Source organism: Carettochelys insculpta, chromosome 21 (genome assembly GCF_033958435.1).
Source record: "Carettochelys insculpta isolate YL-2023 chromosome 21, ASM3395843v1, whole genome shotgun sequence".
Classification (NCBI taxonomy): Eukaryota; Metazoa; Chordata; order Testudines; family Carettochelyidae; genus Carettochelys; species Carettochelys insculpta.
Genome location: NC_134157.1, coordinates 8720790 through 8739466, shown reverse-complemented (window position 1 = coordinate 8739466; position 18677 = coordinate 8720790). Strand labels below are relative to the sequence as shown.

The window sequence follows — 18677 nt, the reverse complement described above, 5'->3', positions numbered from 1 at the left end:
GGGCTGGAAAGGGGCGTTCTAGATTTGCTAGTCGGGGCGTGGGCACCCTCAGATCTGCTCAGCCTCGCCTTCCGTGGAGGAGGAGGGTTAACAGGACAGCCCGAAGCGAGCTATTAAATAACAACCCCCTTTCTCCAGGGCTGGTTCTTTACTGCCTCTCTCTGCCTTGTCGCCTCTGATTATTTCTCAGGTCTGATCCTCTCCTGTGTATTAAGCCTGGGCTCCTCCCCCTACCCTCTGCGACTGCCTGCCATTGGTGGGCAGCTTGGGCACCACCAGCGACAGGCCAATGACTCCAGGGCACGGGAGGGGTAAAAATCTCATGCCATCTGCTGCAGAGCAAGCCCTTGCCCTGCTGGGGCAGCCCACATGATTGGGAACAGATGGCAGTCGGCCTTCAGAGCCATTAACTCTATAAGTGCCATGGCGCACGAATGCACCTCACTGGGCCAACCAAACGTGCCGCCGGTGAGCCAGCCTGTGCCAGCAGCTGGCAGTAGAATTTGGCACCCTAAGCTGTGCTGCGCCCCCAGTGCAGGACAAACCACACACAAACACAGCCACACGCTGCCGGTACTGCAGGGAAGGGACCTGCTTGTGCTGCGCCTCCCCTGCTCTGCAGGCCGGGGGATCCTGGCGGGCAGGGTGGGTGTTTACACTGGGAGGCTGATGCTAGGGAGAAAGGCAGCATGAACAGGGCATGAGACAGGGAATCAGGAGAGGTGAGACCAGATTCCCAGCCCTTCCCGTGGCCTGCTGTGTGAGCACAGCCAAGCTGCTGCACCTCTCTGTCCCGCACCTGTTCTCTGCGGAGCCTTGGAGGGTGACTGTGCTGTGTCCCCGGGAGGCCCACAGTGTAACCGCCGGCCTGGCGGATGGAGCTGGTGCAGCACAAGGCCACCGCTGTGCTCTTTTGATTCTGAGCTGAAACGCAGCTGATTCCAGCCAAATACAGAATCACAGCCCCATCCCGTCCAGTGTGAGCCCAGCCCCTAGCTGCCTTCCGGGCCAGCGTGAGCAGGGAAGCTGGTGCCCAGTTTCTGCAGTGTGGGAATTTTCTCCCCATTTGAACCAGGGCTTTTACGGCCCTTTTACCCTTACCGCAGCAGAAAAGGGCATACGCAGGAGGGAAAAATTCTCCTTCCTGCGGCTGTACAGCTCCTAGCACACTGGAGCCCTGCTTGCAGTTGGGGGTCTCTGGGTGGCACTGTACTTTAGCTAATAATAATACCGACAGTAGAGGCAGTGCTGGGGTGGGATTTACTGAGGATCTGTTAGTTATCATTTTAGTTGTCTTTAGAGGGAGACCTGAGCCAGAGGCCTGGGGCCAAGCGCCCTGCGTGTGCAAACCACCCACAAACCCTGACCCACTTGTTGCAAACAACCCCTCTCTTTGCAGCCAGCCCAGAGCAATCTTGGGATCCAGACACCCTCTGGAAGGGTGGGAGCCTGGACCCGAAGCTGAACATTCTCCCTGCGTTGGATGCCCGAGCTGTACCCGAGGCCCCTGTGCACTGTTGCTACATTGCTGCAGTGGGCAGGCTCTTCTCTGGCATGGGCAGATTATTGTAGGGGACCTTGGAAGCTGCACTGCTATGACTCTGACCGGGCACCGGGGCACTGTGACTGCTGGAAGGGATTCGCATACATACGCACAGCAGTGAGCCGCCCTCCCTGCTCTCCAGCCAGCCGGCTGCATCTAGTTACATAGGAGACTCCCCTGAGAGTGGCAATTATCTGTCTGTCCTCACCCCGTGCGCAGTCCCCCTGCTGGCTGGCCCCCTGTGGCTGTTTTGCCTGCCCAGCAGCCTGCTGCTGCAGCACCACAATGGGGGCACAGTGGTGTTAGTTTTGCTGCGGCCCCTGGCAGTGCTGCTGCCAACGCACCTGGGATTGAACCGGGTGCTCTGGAGCCAAGCACTTGAGCTGCTAGTCCTGCGGACTGGGACAGTAACCTGCCCTCACTGGAGTGGGCACAGAGGGAGATGTCTTACCGTGGTGGGCTGGCACTGCCGGTGCCCCCTCAGAACATGCCGGTGTCAGCACAAGAAACTAACGGTGGTGGGACCTGGTCAGGTCCACGGCCCCACAGCTCCCTCTTGGGCCTGGGAGGTGGGGAGAACAGCCCCCGCCCCCAGCAATAAGCCAGCGTCATCCCCCAGTCATCTGTCAGGCAGCTCACATCAGCGCCAAGCGCCTGTGCCCCTTCCCACAAGCCCGTGTGCTGCCTCTGCCGGGACAGGTCGCCTGCCCGCTGGGGCTTCCACCACGGCCTACGGTTAGCCCAGTTGCCAAAGACCTTTTGAGGAGGCTCCCAGACATTAGCCTGACCGGGCAATGAGTCTGGCAGGCGTTCAGCTCCACTGCAGGGAGGGAGGGGGAACAGGTTTGGACCAGACGATGAGAACAAGCTGCCTTCTGCCTGGCTCTCGGGAATATCAGCCCCCCTCCAGTGCTTTTCAGGTGAGGAGAGGTGAGCAGCAGTGCCCCAGCCACTTGCAGGAAAGCTGGTGCTTGTGCCCCAGCCTGTGCCAAGCGCGCTCTGGCTGCTGGGTCTCCCTACAGACGTGCACCAGTAGTGGGCTGGGCGGTGTGAAGGGCTGTACAGCGCCTTGCGAATCCAATCAGAGTACTGCTGTAGATGGGAGGCTGCATTGCCTAGCAGGTAGAGCAGGCAATTGGGACTCAAGTGAAGCGGGTTCTGGCTCTGGCTCTGCCACTGGCCTGCTTAGACAAATCTTGTCATTGCCCCATGACTCAGTTTCCCTGTCTGGCCTCCTTTGAGATCTGCTGAGGAAACGTGCTGCGTAAGAGCTCGGTGCCGTTACCATTAGCTGGATGAGGCCCACTAGCCCTGTCGTTGCTAGGCTGCTCCTCTTGTTGCATTCATGGGAGCAGACAGCCTCCACGGGCCTCGGGCAAGGTGTGCATTGCGGGGGAGCATGGCTCCATGATCCTGGAAGGGACGGGGCTTTGGGAAGAAGGGGAGGGGCGGGGGCAGCCTGCCCTTGGAACGCCCCTACTGAGGCTTCAGAGCTGCCCAGTGCCGCACAGCCTGCTCTCTGGCAGCAATTTAAAGAGCCTGGAGCTCCAGATGTGGCTGCCACACTAGCGGCGGTGGTAGCCAGGAGCCCTGGGGCCCTTTGAATCACCTGCCCCAGGGTACGTGCCCTCTCTTACCGCCCCACAGCAGCAGCAGCCTGGCTGCATCCACATTTAAGCCCAACTTGGACCATCCAATCCCCTCCAGGTTTACTCCTTGGACTCTGCCGACTCTTTCCAAAGCTTCTACAGCCCCCACAAGACCCAGATGAAGAACCCAATCCTGGAACGCCTGGCAGAGCAGATCGCCACCCTCTGCGCCACCCTGAAGGAATACCCAGCCGTCCGATACCGAGGGTGAGGCTGTGCCTGGGATGGGGGTCGAACCGGAGGCTTCACCTCCGCGTGTCTGTTCATGGAGATCCCCACCCTACGTCCCTCACAGTAGGGCAGGGCTGGAATTACTCCGTCATCTGCTGTTCTACCAAGCAGCCATGGTCTCTCTCCTCCTGCGCTTCCACTTCCTTAGAGCAGTTTCCATCTTTGCCCAGCTCAAAGCCTGTCCTTCCTTCTGCACTGGCCCCACGCGAGCGCCACCCCCCTTCCTCCTCCCCAGAGGCAGAGGCAGGCGAGCGCAGCACCTGGGAGTCTGACTCAGAAGTGAGGCAGGGAAGGTGCTGGGAAGACAGTGAGTGTTGCCCAGGGAGAGGTGGGGGAGGCAGCAGTCTGCGAATGCCACACAGGTGTGTTGCCTGGGCCTGCTGAGAGCCCCAGCCAGGCCACACCTTCCCATGTGCCTTCCCAGGGGGTTGCAGGGAGGTTGGTGAGAGGAGTCCATGCAGCCACTCTCCTAGCTTACCTGGGCCATGAACACCCCCGTGCTTGGGAAGCCGAAGCAGCTGAAACAGCGGGACTTCAGATACCTGCGCGTGGAGGGTTTTCTTTGAGCCGGCTCCCTCACCTAAGGAGCGTTAATGAGAGGCCGGAAGATGCCTGAGGAATGCAATAACTTTGCACGTCTCTTCTCCTCCTCCTCCGCTAGAGACTACAAAGACAACGCCATGCTGGCTCAGCTAATCCAAGACAAACTGGATGCCTACAAGGCCGACGACCCAACCATGGGCGAGGTGAGTACCGGCCGCAGGGTGCCACGTACTAGCTGTAGTGATCTGGAGAGCTTCAGCAGCTCGGTGAAAACCCGGGGGCTCTCTCCCTCTCTCTCGTTGGATGTTGGGCCTGGATGTAAAGTGGCAGGAGCCGACCACGTATCAGTAAGACAAGATGCTACAGGTACAAGCTGAAGGTAGATAACTGCAGTCTTAGCTCACTCATAACCATGTGCATTAGGGCAACACCTAAAAGCCCACACCAAAATCAGGGCTGCAGAGTGCTAGGCTGGTTAGAGCCAGTCCCTGCCCCGGAGCGCTTACGGTCTCTGCAGCTGAGAGACAACATTCAGAGCGTGGGAGGCGAAGCGGATGGAGTCCACCCCCTAAACCAGCAGCAGCAGAGCGAAAACCAGGACTCAGTCTGGGTGGCGCCAGCGTCTTAGGCGGATTGCTCATCTCGGAGGCTCACAGCAGCCCTTAGCTGAGGCACTTTCTCTAGGGCAGCGGTGGGGAGCCTCCTTCGGGCTGGGGGTCATTGACCCTAGACAATCAGTCTGGGGCCCTGGAAGTGGGAAGCAAAAAAAGCCCCACTGTAGTGATGTGGTCCCCGGTCTGGGAGGGAGGAGGTAGGAGCAGGTGCAGGAGCAGGCTGGGGTGTGGGTTGAGGTGAGAAGAAGGGTACAAGAGGATTTGGGGCATGGGGGTGGGGCACAGGAGCTGGCTGGGGCCTGGGTGATGAGGGGTACAGCTTAGCTTTGCAGCACCCCCAGAGACACGTGGCTCTGCACCTGCTCCTACTCTGATTGGCCAGAATCCCAATCTGGACGGGACCTCGAAAGGTTATCGCGTCCAGTCCCCTGCCCTCACAGCAGGGCCTAGCACCACCTACATCACCCCAGCCCGAGGTACTTGGGAGCTGGTGTGAAATACATTTGAGACCCCCACTAAGGCACAAACTCACGAACCCTGATTCAGAAGGCTACTGCTCTAACCACTGAGCCAGTCTGCCTCCCAATCACAGCAGCAGTATGAAGCCTGCAGGCAGGCTGCCGAAGCCACTGCAGCTCCCCTCCCTTCTCCTGGCTGGGAGGACAGCGGCCACCAGCAGCAGAGCTTGGAGCTGCTGCCTGCCTGCGGCCCCCAGCAAAGCCCACGGTCTGCGTCCGGACTGCAGTTTGCCTGGGCTGCCCCACAAGGCTCAGGCTCCCAACCCTGCATCCCCCTGCAGGCCAGGTTCTACAGAGGGGAGCCCCAAGCCTCAGGGTCCGGGTCCAGGTCCGGACCACAGGCTGGGGGCCACCCCACCCCTGCTCTACAGCACCAGCTTGCTGCTTGTTGAGCTGCTCTCATCATTGGCCAACATGGGGGAAAGAGGGGAGCCCACATTCCGTACTCTCCGTGCCCCCTCCCAGCAGTACAGGGCAGGACAACCCCCTTTACCCAAACCAGTCCTGTTCCCATGCTGAAATGGGGAAGGGGGAACCCAGGCCCATCCTTTTCTCCAGGTTCCAGCCCAGGGAGCATGTGAAGGCAGATGCCTGCAGCCAGCTCCAGTAACACCACAGGACAGCTACAATTCCCTGGGCCACTTCCCCACTGCCCTCCCCAGCACCTGCCTTACCCGCAGGCTCTTCTTTCAGAGACACTCCTGCCAGACCCTGCACTACAGCTGCCCTCCTCAGCTCCTTGCCCACAGCGAGCTGCCAGAAGCAGGGCCCTTTGTAAACAGTCTGAACTGATTCTTAACTGGCCCCAGGCAGCAGATGAGCCTGACTCACTTGCCTCTGGAAACCTAATTGGCACCAAGTGTTTTAATTGGCTTGATTGCCCAGATGGATTCTGGCAAGTTCCTGCTGGTTCTAGGCTATCCTCTGTTAGTTTACCCTGGGAACAGGGACCACCTTAATCCGGGGCTAGTATATTTCCCTTCTACCACTCTCCTTGGGGCCTACGTCCATTCCTCAGTCCATTCGCGAACCTGGGCAGAGTTCCTCTGGGCAGCGTCCACGGGCTCCCTGGATGCCTTCGTGGTGCGGTGGGCACTGTCCGGGGGTCTTGGCTCAGTAGCCCCTTCTGGCTCCCTCACTTTAGCCCTATGACCATCACACGCATCCCTGTTCTCTGATTAGTTGTCTTCCGAATTTCTGGGGGGACCGTGTTCTTTTACTGGATCCCCCCCTCTGAAGGAGGATCTTGTAGCTGTGGGCGGACTGACACCCACCCACTTTCTCACTCCCCAGTAGAACTACTCTTCTGTAGCTCTCTGGGCTGACTCCGTCACACAGCCAGGCTCAAGTTCTCCTAATGGGTGAAATCCCACATAGGGGCCTGGCTTTCCCATTAGTGCACATCCAAGCTGAGCCCTAGTCCCATAAATTCAGCCTAGACACTGACTCAGATCAGCTACTGCCCTGCCTGTGCATAAAGACTCCTCGTGAGGCCCTTTGCTGACCGCTCTCTTGCAGTAGATGCACCCGGAGCTCTCTGGTTCCCTGAGCCCGAGGCACAGAGCACTGCCCTGGCACACCGATGTCCTCCGGACAGCCGACTGCTGGGGCAGCACCGTGGGGATGTCTGTTGTGTGTGCAGGTGGAGACACAGGTGCAAACACCCACGATGAACAGGAAGTTGCTGTCTGCCTCCAAAGTGGAACATTTCTAGTGCCGCTTTAAGGTCACGCATGAAAACTTAGGCTGGCAGGGGCCGAGCTCTGTCTTCTAGAGCATCACTCACCCAGCGATCCCTGCATCCAGTCCAATAGCCTGGGCTGAACCCGAGCACATCTTAGGAGGGGACCTTGGATTCCCATGTTAGTGACTCTGATCAACGGGAATCCACCCCACTCCTCAGTGACAACGATTTGCTCTCTGTTTCGGCAGGGTCCAGACAAAGCTCGCTCCCAGCTTCTCATCCTGGACCGGGGCTTTGACCCCACCTCGCCTGTGCTGCATGAGCTGACTTTCCAGGCCATGAGTTACGACCTGCTGCCCATTGAGAATGACGTCTACAAGTGAGTAATGTGGCGACAGCCCATGAGCTGAAGCTCCCGGCCTGATGGAGCCTGAAGATGTCAACGGCTTGGCCTGGAGTTGTGCATCTTTGGCATCCCTGTAAAACAGGGGTCACCCAAACTGGAAGGGTTCAAAAGTCACATCTGGGTATTCTGGCCTGAACCTCCCTTCACCTTGACTGGTTTTTCCTACTGCGTAGTGAACAGAGTTGTGTGAAATAATTACCACTAGCAAAGCACTGGGAGGCCTCCAGCTGAGAAGTTCAGTGTACTTGAAGTGCAAAGCCCTTTAAAGAGCAACAGGGCATTTCTAGCCCTGGGGCCGCGTCCTTTGAAAAATACCCACTCACAGTTCACAGATCACGCTCCTATTCAAGCGTATAAAAAGAAAAGTAGTGAGCAGCTGCAAGATGGCTTAGGCCTTTTCCATTGTCAACTTCTATTATTGTTATTAATAGCTATTTGTATTTTGGTAATTCCTAGAGACCTTGACTGAGATCAGGTCCCCAGCGTATCAGGTGCTGCACAAACATCGGGACACCATATTCCTGACCTGAAGAGTTTACAGTTTAAGTAGGCAAGACAGACATGGGGAGATGAAATAGAGACGAATCAATTTGCTGTTGGGAATTGGTAGAGCCAGGAATAAAACTGAGGTCTCCTGAGTGTCAGTGGAGTGCTCTATCTACTAGGCCACACTGCCTGCAGGCCCCTTGGTTTTTCTTTTTCTTTGGGTGGAGTGAGGTGAAATTGGCTGATGTTTTGCTGCCCTTCTCCCACTGTGTATTAGTCCCCACTGCTACGCCCCGTAAAGTGGGGAAGATCCAGGGGCATGGGTCAGGTTACGTGAGAGAAGACTGCAAAGTCAGAAAGAAAGCAAACGCCCCCCTGTCTCCTCTCTCGTTCCTCAAAGACGTGGAGAAACTAGAGAGGGTCCAGAAAAGAGCGACAAGAATGATTAAAGGTCTAGAGAATGTGACCTATGTAGAGAGGCTGAAAGAACTGGGCTTGTTTAGTTTGGAAAAGAGAAGATTGAGGGGAGACATGACAGCAGTTTTCAGGTATCTAAAAGGGAGTCATAAGGAGGAGGGAGAAAACTTGTTCTTCTTGGCCTCTGAGGATAGAACAAGAGGCAATGGACTTAAACTGCAGCAAGGGAGGTTTAGGTTGGACATTAGGAAAAAGTTCCTAACTGTCAGGGTGATCAAACAGTGGAATAAATTGCCAAGGGAGGTTGTGGAATCTCCATCGCTGGAGATATTTGAAAACAGGTTAGATAGATGTCTGTCAGGGATGGTTTAGACAGTACTTGGTCCTGCCATTGGGGCAGGGAGCTGGACTCAATGGCCTCTCGAGATCCCTTCCAGTCCCAGTGTTCTGTGATTCCGCTCTGAACCCAGCCACAAGAGCCTGGAACGTGGGTTCCCCCGAGTCCATTCCAGGGGGCACACGACGTCCTGTTCTGGTTCTGCGCCAGAGTGCGAGCAGGTGACAGAGCTCCCTGCAATCAGCCATGACTAGCTGCAGACTTTACGAGCCCGTCCCTGTCACCTGTTGTCCTACTGTCTGTGTGGTGGTAGCAGCTCAGATCCCTGGGCTCAGACCAGACCCCCAGAGCTGCAGGCCCTGTACAAATACCCAGACTGTCCTAAGGAGAGTCCTACCGAGCGTGGGACCCACCTGGAGATGGAGCACAGCGCTGCCTGGGGCTGACACACCTCCTGTGGGCTGCACTGGTTCCGTGCCCCTGCAGAGACACCTCTGGGTGCTGGGGTGGGTGTCGTGTGAGACATGCACGGTCTTGTCCCTGCCCTTTCTGGCTGGGGGCGCAGGTGCTGATGGGGCTGAGGAGAGGTGTGGACAGGGATGGAGTTGTCTCCATTGGGGAGAGGAGCTGCTGTGTGTCTCTGCCCCCCACCCTCCGTGACAGCTCTGCTCCTCTCCCCAGGTACGAGACGAGTGGCATTGGGGAGGCCCGGGTGAAGGAGGTTCTCCTGGACGAGGACGATGACCTCTGGATCACCTTACGCCACAAGCACATTGCGGAGGTGTCCCAGTGAGTGCCTGCCCTGGCCCCCGCCCGCGAGGCACAGCTGGCGGGACAGTCCATCCAGCAGGTTCCTTCACACTCGTGCGTCCGGCAGGAGTTGATCCCGGGGCAGGCTGAGGAGTGAGAGCACCGCACTGCCTCAGTATTTCAGCCCAGCTCTGCCAACACACCCCAGCCCCGACGTGCGCTCACTGCTCTAGTCTGGGTCTTCTTTGACTTCCACAGCTCCACCAGTGCCCTGCGATCCCCCCGCAGCCCCAGCCATTCCTACCCGAACCTCCACACACGGCTCCACCACTGCCCTGCGATCCCCCCGCAGCCCCAGCCATTCCTACCCGAACCTCCACACACAGCTCCACCACTGCCCTGCGATCCCCCCGCAGCCCCAGCCATTCCTACCCGAACCTCCGCACACAGCTCCACCACTGCCCTGCGATCCCCCCCCAGCCCCAGCCATTCCTACCCAAACCTCCACACACGGCTCCACCACTGCCCTGCGATCCCCCCCAGCCCCAGCCATTCCTACCCAAACCTCCGCACACGGCTCCACCACTGCCCTGCGATCCCCCCCAGCCCCAGCCATTCCTACCCAAACCTCCGCACACGGCTCCACCACTGCCCTGCGATCCCCCTGCAGCCCCAGCCATTCCTACCCGAACCTCCACACACGGCTCCACCACTGCCCTGCGATCCCTCCGCAGCCCCAGCCATTCCTACCCAAACCTCCACACACGGCTCCACCAGTGCCCTGCGATCCCCCCGCAGCCCCAGCCATTCCCACCCGAACCTCCACCCACGGCTCCACCAGTGCCCTGCGATCCCCCGACAGCCCCAGCCATTCCCACCCGAACCTCCACACACGGCTCCACCAGTGCCCTGCGATCCCCCCACAGCCCCAGCCATTCCCACCCGAACCTCCACCCACGGCTCAACCACTGCCCTGCAATCCCCCCGCAGCCCCAGCCATTCCTACCCGAACCTCCGCACACGGCTCCACCAGTGCCCTGCGATCCCCCCGCAGCCCCAGCCATTCCTACCCGAACCTCCGCACACGGCTCCACCAGTGCCCTGCGATCCCCCCACAGCCCCAGCCATTCCCACCCGAACCTCCGCACACGGCTCCACCAGTGCCCTGCGATCCCCCCGCAGCCCCAGCCATTCCCACCCGAACCTCCACACACGGCTCCACCACTGCCCTGAAATCCCCACCAGCCCCAGCCATTCCTACCCGAACCTCCACACACGGCTCCACCAGTGCCCTGCGATCCCCCCGCAGCCCCAGCCATTCCTACCCAAACCTCCACACACGGCTCCACCACTGCCCTGCGATCCCCCCGCAGCCCCAGCCATTCCTACCCGAACCTCCACACACGGCTCCACCACTGCCCTGAAATCCCCACCAGCCCCAGCCATTCCCACCCGAACCTCCACCCACGGCTCGACCACTGCCCTGCAATCCCCCCGCAGCCCCAGCCATTCCTACCCGAACCTCCGCACACGGCTCCACCAGTGCCCTGCAATCCCCCCGCAGCCCCAGCCATTCCTACCCGAACCTCCGCACACGGCTCCACCAGTGCCCTGCGATCCCCCCGCAGCCCCAGCCATTCCTACCCGAACCTCCACACACGGCTCCACCACTGCCCTGAAATCCCCACCAGCCCCAGCCATTCCCACCCGAACCTCCACCCACGGCTCGACCACTGCCCTGCAATCCCCCCGCAGCCCCAGCCATTCCTACCCGAACCTCCGCACACGGCTCCACCACTGCCCTGCGATCCCCCCGCAGCCCCAGCCATTCCTACCCGAACCTCCGCACACGGCTCCACCACTGCCCTGCGATCCCCCCCCAGCCCCAGCCATTCCTACCCAAACCTCCGCACACGGCTCCACCACTGCCCTGCGATCCCCCCCCAGCCCCAGCCATTCCTACCCGAACCTCCGCACACGGCTCCACCACTGCCCTGCGATCCCCCCGCAGCCCCAGCCATTCCTACCCGAACCTCCGCACACGGCTCCACCAGTGCCCTGCGATCCCCCCGCAGCCCCAGCCATTCCTACCCAAACCTCCACACACGGCTCCACCACTGCCCTGAAATCCCCACCAGCCCCAGCCATTCCCACCCGAACCTCCGCACACGGCTCCACCACTGCCCTGCGATCCCCCCGCAGCCCCAGCCATTCCTACCCAAACCTCCACACACGGCTCCACCACTGCCCTGAAATCCCCACCAGCCCCAGCCATTCCCACCCGAACCTCCACACACGGCTCCACCACTGCCCTGAAATCCCCACCAGCCCCAGCCATTCCTACCCAAACCTCCACACACGGCTCCACCACTGCCCTGAAATCCCCACCAGCCCCAGCCATTCCCACCCGAACCTCCACCCACGGCTCGACCACTGCCCTGCAATCCCCCCGCAGCCCCAGCCATTCCTACCCGAACCTCCGCACACGGCTCCACCACTGCCCTGCGATCCCCCCGCAGCCCCAGCCATTCCTACCCGAACCTCCACACACGGCTCCACCACTGCCCTGAAATCCCCACCAGCCCCAGCCATTCCCACCCGAACCTCCACCCACGGCTCGACCACTGCCCTGCAATCCCCCCGCAGCCCCAGCCATTCCTACCCGAACCTCCGCACACGGCTCCACCACTGCCCTGCGATCCCCCCGCAGCCCCAGCCATTCCTACCCGAACCTCCGCACACGGCTCCACCAGTGCCCTGCGTTCCCCCCCCAGCCCCAGCCATTCCTACCCGAACCTCCGCACACGGCTCCACCACTGCCCTGCGATCCCCCCGCAGCCCCAGCCATTCCTACCCGAACCTCCGCACACGGCTCCACCAGTGCCCTGCGATCCCCCCGCAGCCCCAGCCATTCCTACCCAAACCTCCACACACGGCTCCACCACTGCCCTGAAATCCCCACCAGCCCCAGCCATTCCCACCCGAACCTCCGCACACGGCTCCACCACTGCCCTGCGATCCCCCCGCAGCCCCAGCCATTCCTACCCAAACCTCCACACACGGCTCCACCACTGCCCTGAAATCCCCACCAGCCCCAGCCATTCCCACCCGAACCTCCACACACGGCTCCACCACTGCCCTGAAATCCCCACCAGCCCCAGCCATTCCTACCCAAACCTCCACACACGGCTCCACCACTGCCCTGAAATCCCCACCAGCCCCAGCCATTCCTACCCGAACCTCCACACACGGCTCCACCACTGCCCTGAAATCCCCACCAGCCCCAGCCATTCCTACCCGAACCTCCGCACACGGCTCCACAAGTGCCCTGCGATCCCCCCGCAGCCCCAGCCATTCCTACCCGAACCTCCACACACGCCTCCACCACTGCCCTGCGATCCCCCTGCAGCCCCAGCCATTCCTACCCGAACCTCCACACACGGCTCCACCACTGCCCTGCGATCCCCCCGCAGCCCCAGCCATTCTTACCCGAACCTCCACACACGGCTCCACCACTGCCCTGCAATCCCCCCGCAGCCCCAGCCATTCCTACCTGAGCCTCTCTTGACCAGGGACTGAAAATTGTGCTGGAGTTTTGCCCCAGCCCCCTTTTGTCTCAGGGTTCGTCTGCATGGAGCTTGGAGCAGACAGCTCCAAGGGGGTAGACAGGTCTATTTTAGCTCCGCCCACATCAGTTCACTCAAGGTAGCAATGTAGCAGGGGCCACCTGTGCGGTGGGGCAGCTAACCAGCTGAGCGTGCGGCCAGGATCGGGGCCGCTGCCCCGGTAGCCCGGCTTCACTGCTGTTTAGTGCACTAGTGTGAGCAGGATTCGCACCTCTGTCCACTCCCCTAGTCGCGCCACACTGGTACAAAGAGCAAAACCGCCCGTCTCGTTTGCCTGGCGCCCCGCGTCAGGCGGGTCTGGGCCGCAGCAGTGCTTCTCTGGCTGCACCAGCTACCAGACCTGCCCTGAGTCTCACAGCCAGACGCCCCCTTGGTCCCCAGGCACAGCAGCTCGGCACCGCTGTTGCGCTGCGTGTGCAGACCCCTTCTGGGCAGCCCCGGAGTGTGGGGAGTGCTGGCATGTGGCTCGGGGCTGGAAATACACCATGGCATTAACCTGGGGCTGCTACACATGCTCTGCTGGAGGCAGGGGGGTGCCCAGATCTGCCAGAACATTGCGGCCCTCTTGCTTCCTCCTCCCTCTCAGCAAACCCCAAACCTGCAGAGCCCTTCCCACTGCCCTGCTACCCAGCCGCTGCCTCCTGCCCAGCTCAGCACCTGTCAAGAGGGCTCGTCTGGGGCGCCCCTGCCTTCAGGGAGTGAGCGTCTGGTGAAGGCGGCTGCCTTCCACGTGCTACAGGGCCGGCCAGTCGCTCTCTGGGGTGGATGGGAGCGCACGCTGGAAACGAAGAGGAACTGGGGGGTCTCACCGCTGCAGACGGGCCCGTCTTACTGTGGGGCTTGGATTCCTGGGCTTTTAACCTGCTGCCCCCTGAGCCAGGCCTCAGGGGCAAACTCCAGTGGGGCAGGGAGTGGCTTGGGAAAGGGAGGAGCGAAGCTGCAGGGGACAGTGGAGGGCGGGGGCCAGGCTGAGTCGGCACTGAGCTGGTGGCTGATCCGTGTGCCCCCTTCTTTCCAGGGAGGTCACCCGCTCGCTAAAGGAATTTTCCTCCAGCAAGAGGATGAGCACAGGCGAGAAGGTGATGCCCTGGCTTGTGTGAGGACCCCTGTCCTGCTAAGTGGGCCCACCCCCAGCACTGGAGCTGTGTGAGACCTTCCCAAAGACTGGGCAGGGGAAGGGGTGGGTCTGCATGGAAGCTTGAGCCCAATCCTGCAAGATGCCAAGGGCCCCTACCTCCCACCTGCCACAAGTGGGCCCTTCTAGAAGCAAGCAAGGGCAGTGGGCCATCCACGTCATTACCAGAGGCCCAAATACTGATCAGCTCCCCACGGACGTGGTCGTAAGCTCTGGGTGGGGGGGCTACGAGGGGAGAAAGGGAGGAGGTATCAGCATCACATCCTAGCAAGACAAGACTTGCCCGACGGTATCCCGTCAATGCTCCATCACTCTCGGTGTCTCGCATCAGCCAGGGGACAGTGCCGGACACTGAGGGACACAGGAACTCCAGGCTGGAGAGGTCCAGGGTCGTGTCTCTGGCAGGGGTCAGCACCAGCTCCTTCGGAGGAAGGTGCGAGAAGCTCGGCAACAGGCAGCTGGGGGAAGGTTTCCTCCTGATCCCCAGCCAAGTTTGGCTCTGAAGCATGAAAGTTTATCTCATGCCCCTGGAGGAGCGTCGGGGATGTCCTGATGACCACCAGCAGGCACCTGGAGAGCCCTGCATGAGCTGCTCCTAGTGGTGTGATCTTCCTGTCCTTCCTCCCCTCACTGGCAAAGGCACAGCTGCGGAAATCATGCCCTCTCCTTTCCCTGCAGACCACCATGCGCGACCTGTCCCAGATGCTGAAGAAGATGCCCCAGTACCAGAAGGAACTCAGCAAGGTAAAATGACTGAGGGAGACGCGCTGCTGCTCACAAGAGGGCATCTGGGCTGGAGCAGCTTTCCACGTGAGCTGCCGGCCTTTCTCCCTAGGCTAGGGCAGCAGTTCTTGAACAGAGCTCTAGGGCCAGCCATGATCAGTGGAGCCCTTATATGACGAGAGCTCCGGTCCCAAACAAGTGAGGTTGAGGGGGCTGGAGGAAAGAGGGCTGGTGTAGGAGGCTGGGCAGTGAATCATCCTCAGACAGAAGGTAGTCGCAGGAAATACCTTGCTGAATTTATTGGTTATTGTTGCAGTAGAGTTAGGGGTCTCAGTGGAACTTAAGGGCCCATTGTTCAAGGGACTGTACAGTTATATAGCAGGAGACAGTCCTGGCCCCAAAGAGCTTAACATCTAAATAGAGAGCACAGGCAAGAAGGAAAATGACATGCCCAAGGTCACCCCAGCAGGTCAGTGGCAGAGCTGGTTCTAAAACCCAGGTGTCTCTGCTATGTCTTAGTCAACAGCCTGTTGTTGTCCAGTATTATGTGTTAGCATGGAAAAAGGCGAAGGCTCTGGCGAGGCTGGGGCGAGGAGGAAGAAGAACCACCCCCCTCAGTGTTATGCCAGGCGGAGAAGCTTGAAATCCCCGACTTGTTCTGCCATCAGCAGGGGCCTCTCTGCAGTCACAGCGGGAAAGGATGTTTTAGCAGAGTCCATTTCCCTGCCAGAGCTGCGTGCCTGGGAGGTGGGAGAGAGGGGCTCGGGGCAGTCTCCCAACGCTGGGGGCCTGGACCACTGAGCCAGTTGTATGTGCTGGGGAACCTAGTGCTGCTGCTACTGCTAGGCCTGTGCCTGACCCTTTTGTGTCTCCACAGTACTCGACCCACCTGCACCTGGCTGAGGACTGCATGAAGCACTACCAAGGCACCGTGGATAAGCTCTGTCGAGTCGAGCAGGTGCTGGCCTCCTCCCTGTCCCTCCTTCCCCACCCACCCTCTGCCACCACCTGCTCTCTGCCCCAGCTCAAATGCAGCCTCAGAGCCCAAAGATCCTGCAGCCCCCTGTGCAGAATCCTTCCTTCCCCAGCCTCCACGCCCCACTGTGATGCTAACTCAGCGCTCCCCATGGCAGATTGCGTCACTGCCCTGGGTGACTCCAGGACTAAGAGGTAATGAGTGTGTGTGTTCTCGGCAGGACCTGGCCATGGGCACCGATGCCGAAGGGGAGAAGATCAAGGACCCCATGAGGGCCATTGTCCCAATCCTGCTGGACGGGAACGTCAGCACCTACGACAAGATCCGCATCATCCTGCTCTACATCTTCCTGAAGAATGGTACGGGAGAACCTGCTGATGGGGCTGGGGCAGGGGGGCTCCTCTTGGCACAGGTGAACGGGGACAGACAATGAGGGGAGGGCGAGAGGAAGGCAATATGGTACAGAAGGGGAGTGGAAGGAAAGAGGTGGGGGCAGAGCCCAGTGCTGGCTCTTTGGATGTGGATAACAGGCCACTGCCAATTGGTGGGAAGGGCCAGACCCCCCCTTGGACAAGGAATTGGAGCTACTGCCTGGGAAGTCACATGCTGGGTGTGCTGCTTTACACCCAGAACCTAGAGAAGTGTTTAACCCATGCACAGGGCATTAGCCACAAAGATTAGATGTGACTCCCTGTGCTCACCACCGTCGTGCCCTTTACAAGGATTCCCAAACCCTGCTCAGCGCTTCGCCCTTTGGCCTTACAGCGCTTTGCAAACGTTCCAGCAGCATGCAGCCCGCCAAGGGCAGAGTACCAGCCTCCTCTTATGGAAGGAGGGAATGGAGGCTTGGCCCAGGAAAGCGATTTACGCACTCACCTAGTGGTTAGTTCAGGGGCGTAGCCAGGACAAAACCCAGGACTTCTGATGCCTCCTGCACCACCGAGCTTCCTGAGCTGGTGCCAGATGCAGGACCAATGCCTAGAGCTGCAGCGGCAAGGGGGGGTAGCAAGTGACTGAAGGTGGGGAGTGGGAGATGGGATCGGAGCAACAGGGGCCCTCTTGCATTGAGTGAGGAGCCTCATGATGAGGAATCCAGCTGATGATTGAAAGGTGGTGAAGTCTGACCCCAGTGTCAGTTTGGGAAACTGTTTCCCCACTGCCTTCCTAGGGATCACCGAGGAGAACCTGAACAAACTGATCCAGCACGCTCAGATCCCTCCGGAGGACAGCGAGATCATCACCAACATGGCCCACCTCGGGGTGCCCATCATCACAGACGTAAGTGTGCAATAGCCCCCTGCTGAACCAGGACTTCCAAGTCTGTGTCCTGTGCTGAGCACCAACCCCGCCCAGGCTCGCTTCCAACTGGCCGATATAGCCCCAGCTGCAAGCATGTTGTTCTGCCTGCACTACCAGGGCGTGACTGGCTCTGGTTCTCCATGATGGGCTCCAATAACCTCCTCCCATTAACGAGCCTGGATCAGGGTTAGCTGCTCTCTGGTAGACACCAGCAGGAAGTGACCACTAAAGTGACGGCTGAATTCTTCACGGCTTTGGGACTGTAATTACGTCCCAAATGGCTGGTGCTGAGCAACCCCACAGAACAGGACAGGAAGGAGCGAATGCACGGAGGGAATGAGGGAGAATTAGTGCATATGGGGCCAGCTGGGGCTGTCACCTCTGGGTCAGAGGGCTGTGGCTCCAGCATGCCAGGACCTGTCTGAGGTGGGTCTGAGACCCCCCAGAGTTGCCAAGATGTCAGTGACTGAGAATCAATAGAACCATGTGGAAGAGAGGCAGGGAGCAAGACCCAGGCCTGCCCCTGCCACTTCCCAGCCCCAGAGACGTCATAAAAACAGGCTGTGACCCCTCTCTCTGTTCAGCAGCCCCTCTGCACCAGCAGAGGTTAGCAGCTGGTTGCAGAGTCCTGTGGCGGGGTCTGAGTGATAGTGCCTTGTCCCTGTGAATCCCCCAGCAGTGTGATTCTCTGCACCAGGGATCTTACCTGAGGGGAGAGGTCAGGAGGGGAACTCCTCAGTGTTTTTATCTCCACTGGAAACGCCCATTTGCTGGCCCAGGAAAGCCCTGAAGGCACAGGGCCAGCATGGCCCAAGCCAGGGCCTGCAAACTGCTTCCCCTCCTCCAGCCCAGAGCCGAGTGGCAGGAGCACTTCTAGGGGGGAAGAGAGGGTCCTGTAGGCTCCTGCCCCAAGCCCGCTTTGGAAGGACCCTGTGCCTGTGTCATTTGTGTGCAGTCGACCTTGCGTCGCAGGAGCAAGCCGGAGCGGAAGGAGCGTATCAGCGAGCAGACCTACCAGCTCTCGCGGTGGACCCCGGTCGTGAAGGACATTATGGAGGTAAATCGGAGAGGGGTGCAGGGCCAAGGAGGGCACCGGGAATATTGCTGGTGGGAGCTGCCATGTGGCTGCAGCAAGATCCAGGTACTTTGAGGCAGGGGCTGTTCTGTGCCTACACAGCCCTGAGCACAACAGCGTCATGTCCCTGACTGGGGCTCCTAAGCGCTACCATGAACCAAACGATTAATTGAGGCATTCGCTTGCTTCCAGGAGCAGCTGGGCCTCTAGAACAGGGGAGAGCCAGCTGTGTGCGCCGGGCCCCTTTTCAGCCCTGCAGTGAGCAGGGGCCTCCGACCCGTCTGATGGACTCGTCACTGGTGGAAATGGCAGTTATGTTCCAATGGAAAAAACCCCAAACCAAAACCCACCTTTTTGGCACGTGTAAGAAGATAAGTCTGTGGAATGTGAAAACTTCAGACAGCTATGGGGGGTGGCCCAGGCAGGGCTGGACTGGATGACCTCTCGAGGTCCCTCCCAGCTCTAGTGTGCTAGGATGCTCTGACGAATCGGTATATAAATGTGACTACGCATCCATGAAAACGGTAACATACTTCAACGCGTTTAGTGAGATGCCTGAGCCTGAGACCCAGCAGCCAATCATGCTGCACCCCCCCCACCTTATGACATTTCAGGCCTCCTCCCTGAGGGGGCCTGCCCCCCACTTTGCTCACCCCTGCTCTGGA

The 18677-nt window shown here is 59.7% G+C and overlaps 1 protein-coding gene across 2 annotated transcripts in view; it reads left to right on the top strand.

Moving 5' to 3' along the window:
* The window catches only part of STXBP1 (syntaxin binding protein 1), an 80592-nt gene that overhangs the window by 41909 nt on the left and 20006 nt on the right, over positions 1-18677 (top strand). For both annotated transcript variants that reach the window (XM_075015251.1, XM_075015252.1), the window contains exons 7-16: positions 3251-3399; positions 4085-4169; positions 7031-7161; positions 9110-9217; positions 13823-13883; positions 14618-14683; positions 15540-15620; positions 15859-15997; positions 16807-16916; positions 17893-17994. In XM_075015251.1, coding sequence (XP_074871352.1) covers positions 3251-3399; positions 4085-4169; positions 7031-7161; positions 9110-9217; positions 13823-13883; positions 14618-14683; positions 15540-15620; positions 15859-15997; positions 16807-16916; positions 17893-17994 — 1032 coding nt within the window. The remainder of the gene's footprint in view (positions 1-3250; positions 3400-4084; positions 4170-7030; positions 7162-9109; positions 9218-13822; positions 13884-14617; positions 14684-15539; positions 15621-15858; positions 15998-16806; positions 16917-17892; positions 17995-18677) is intronic.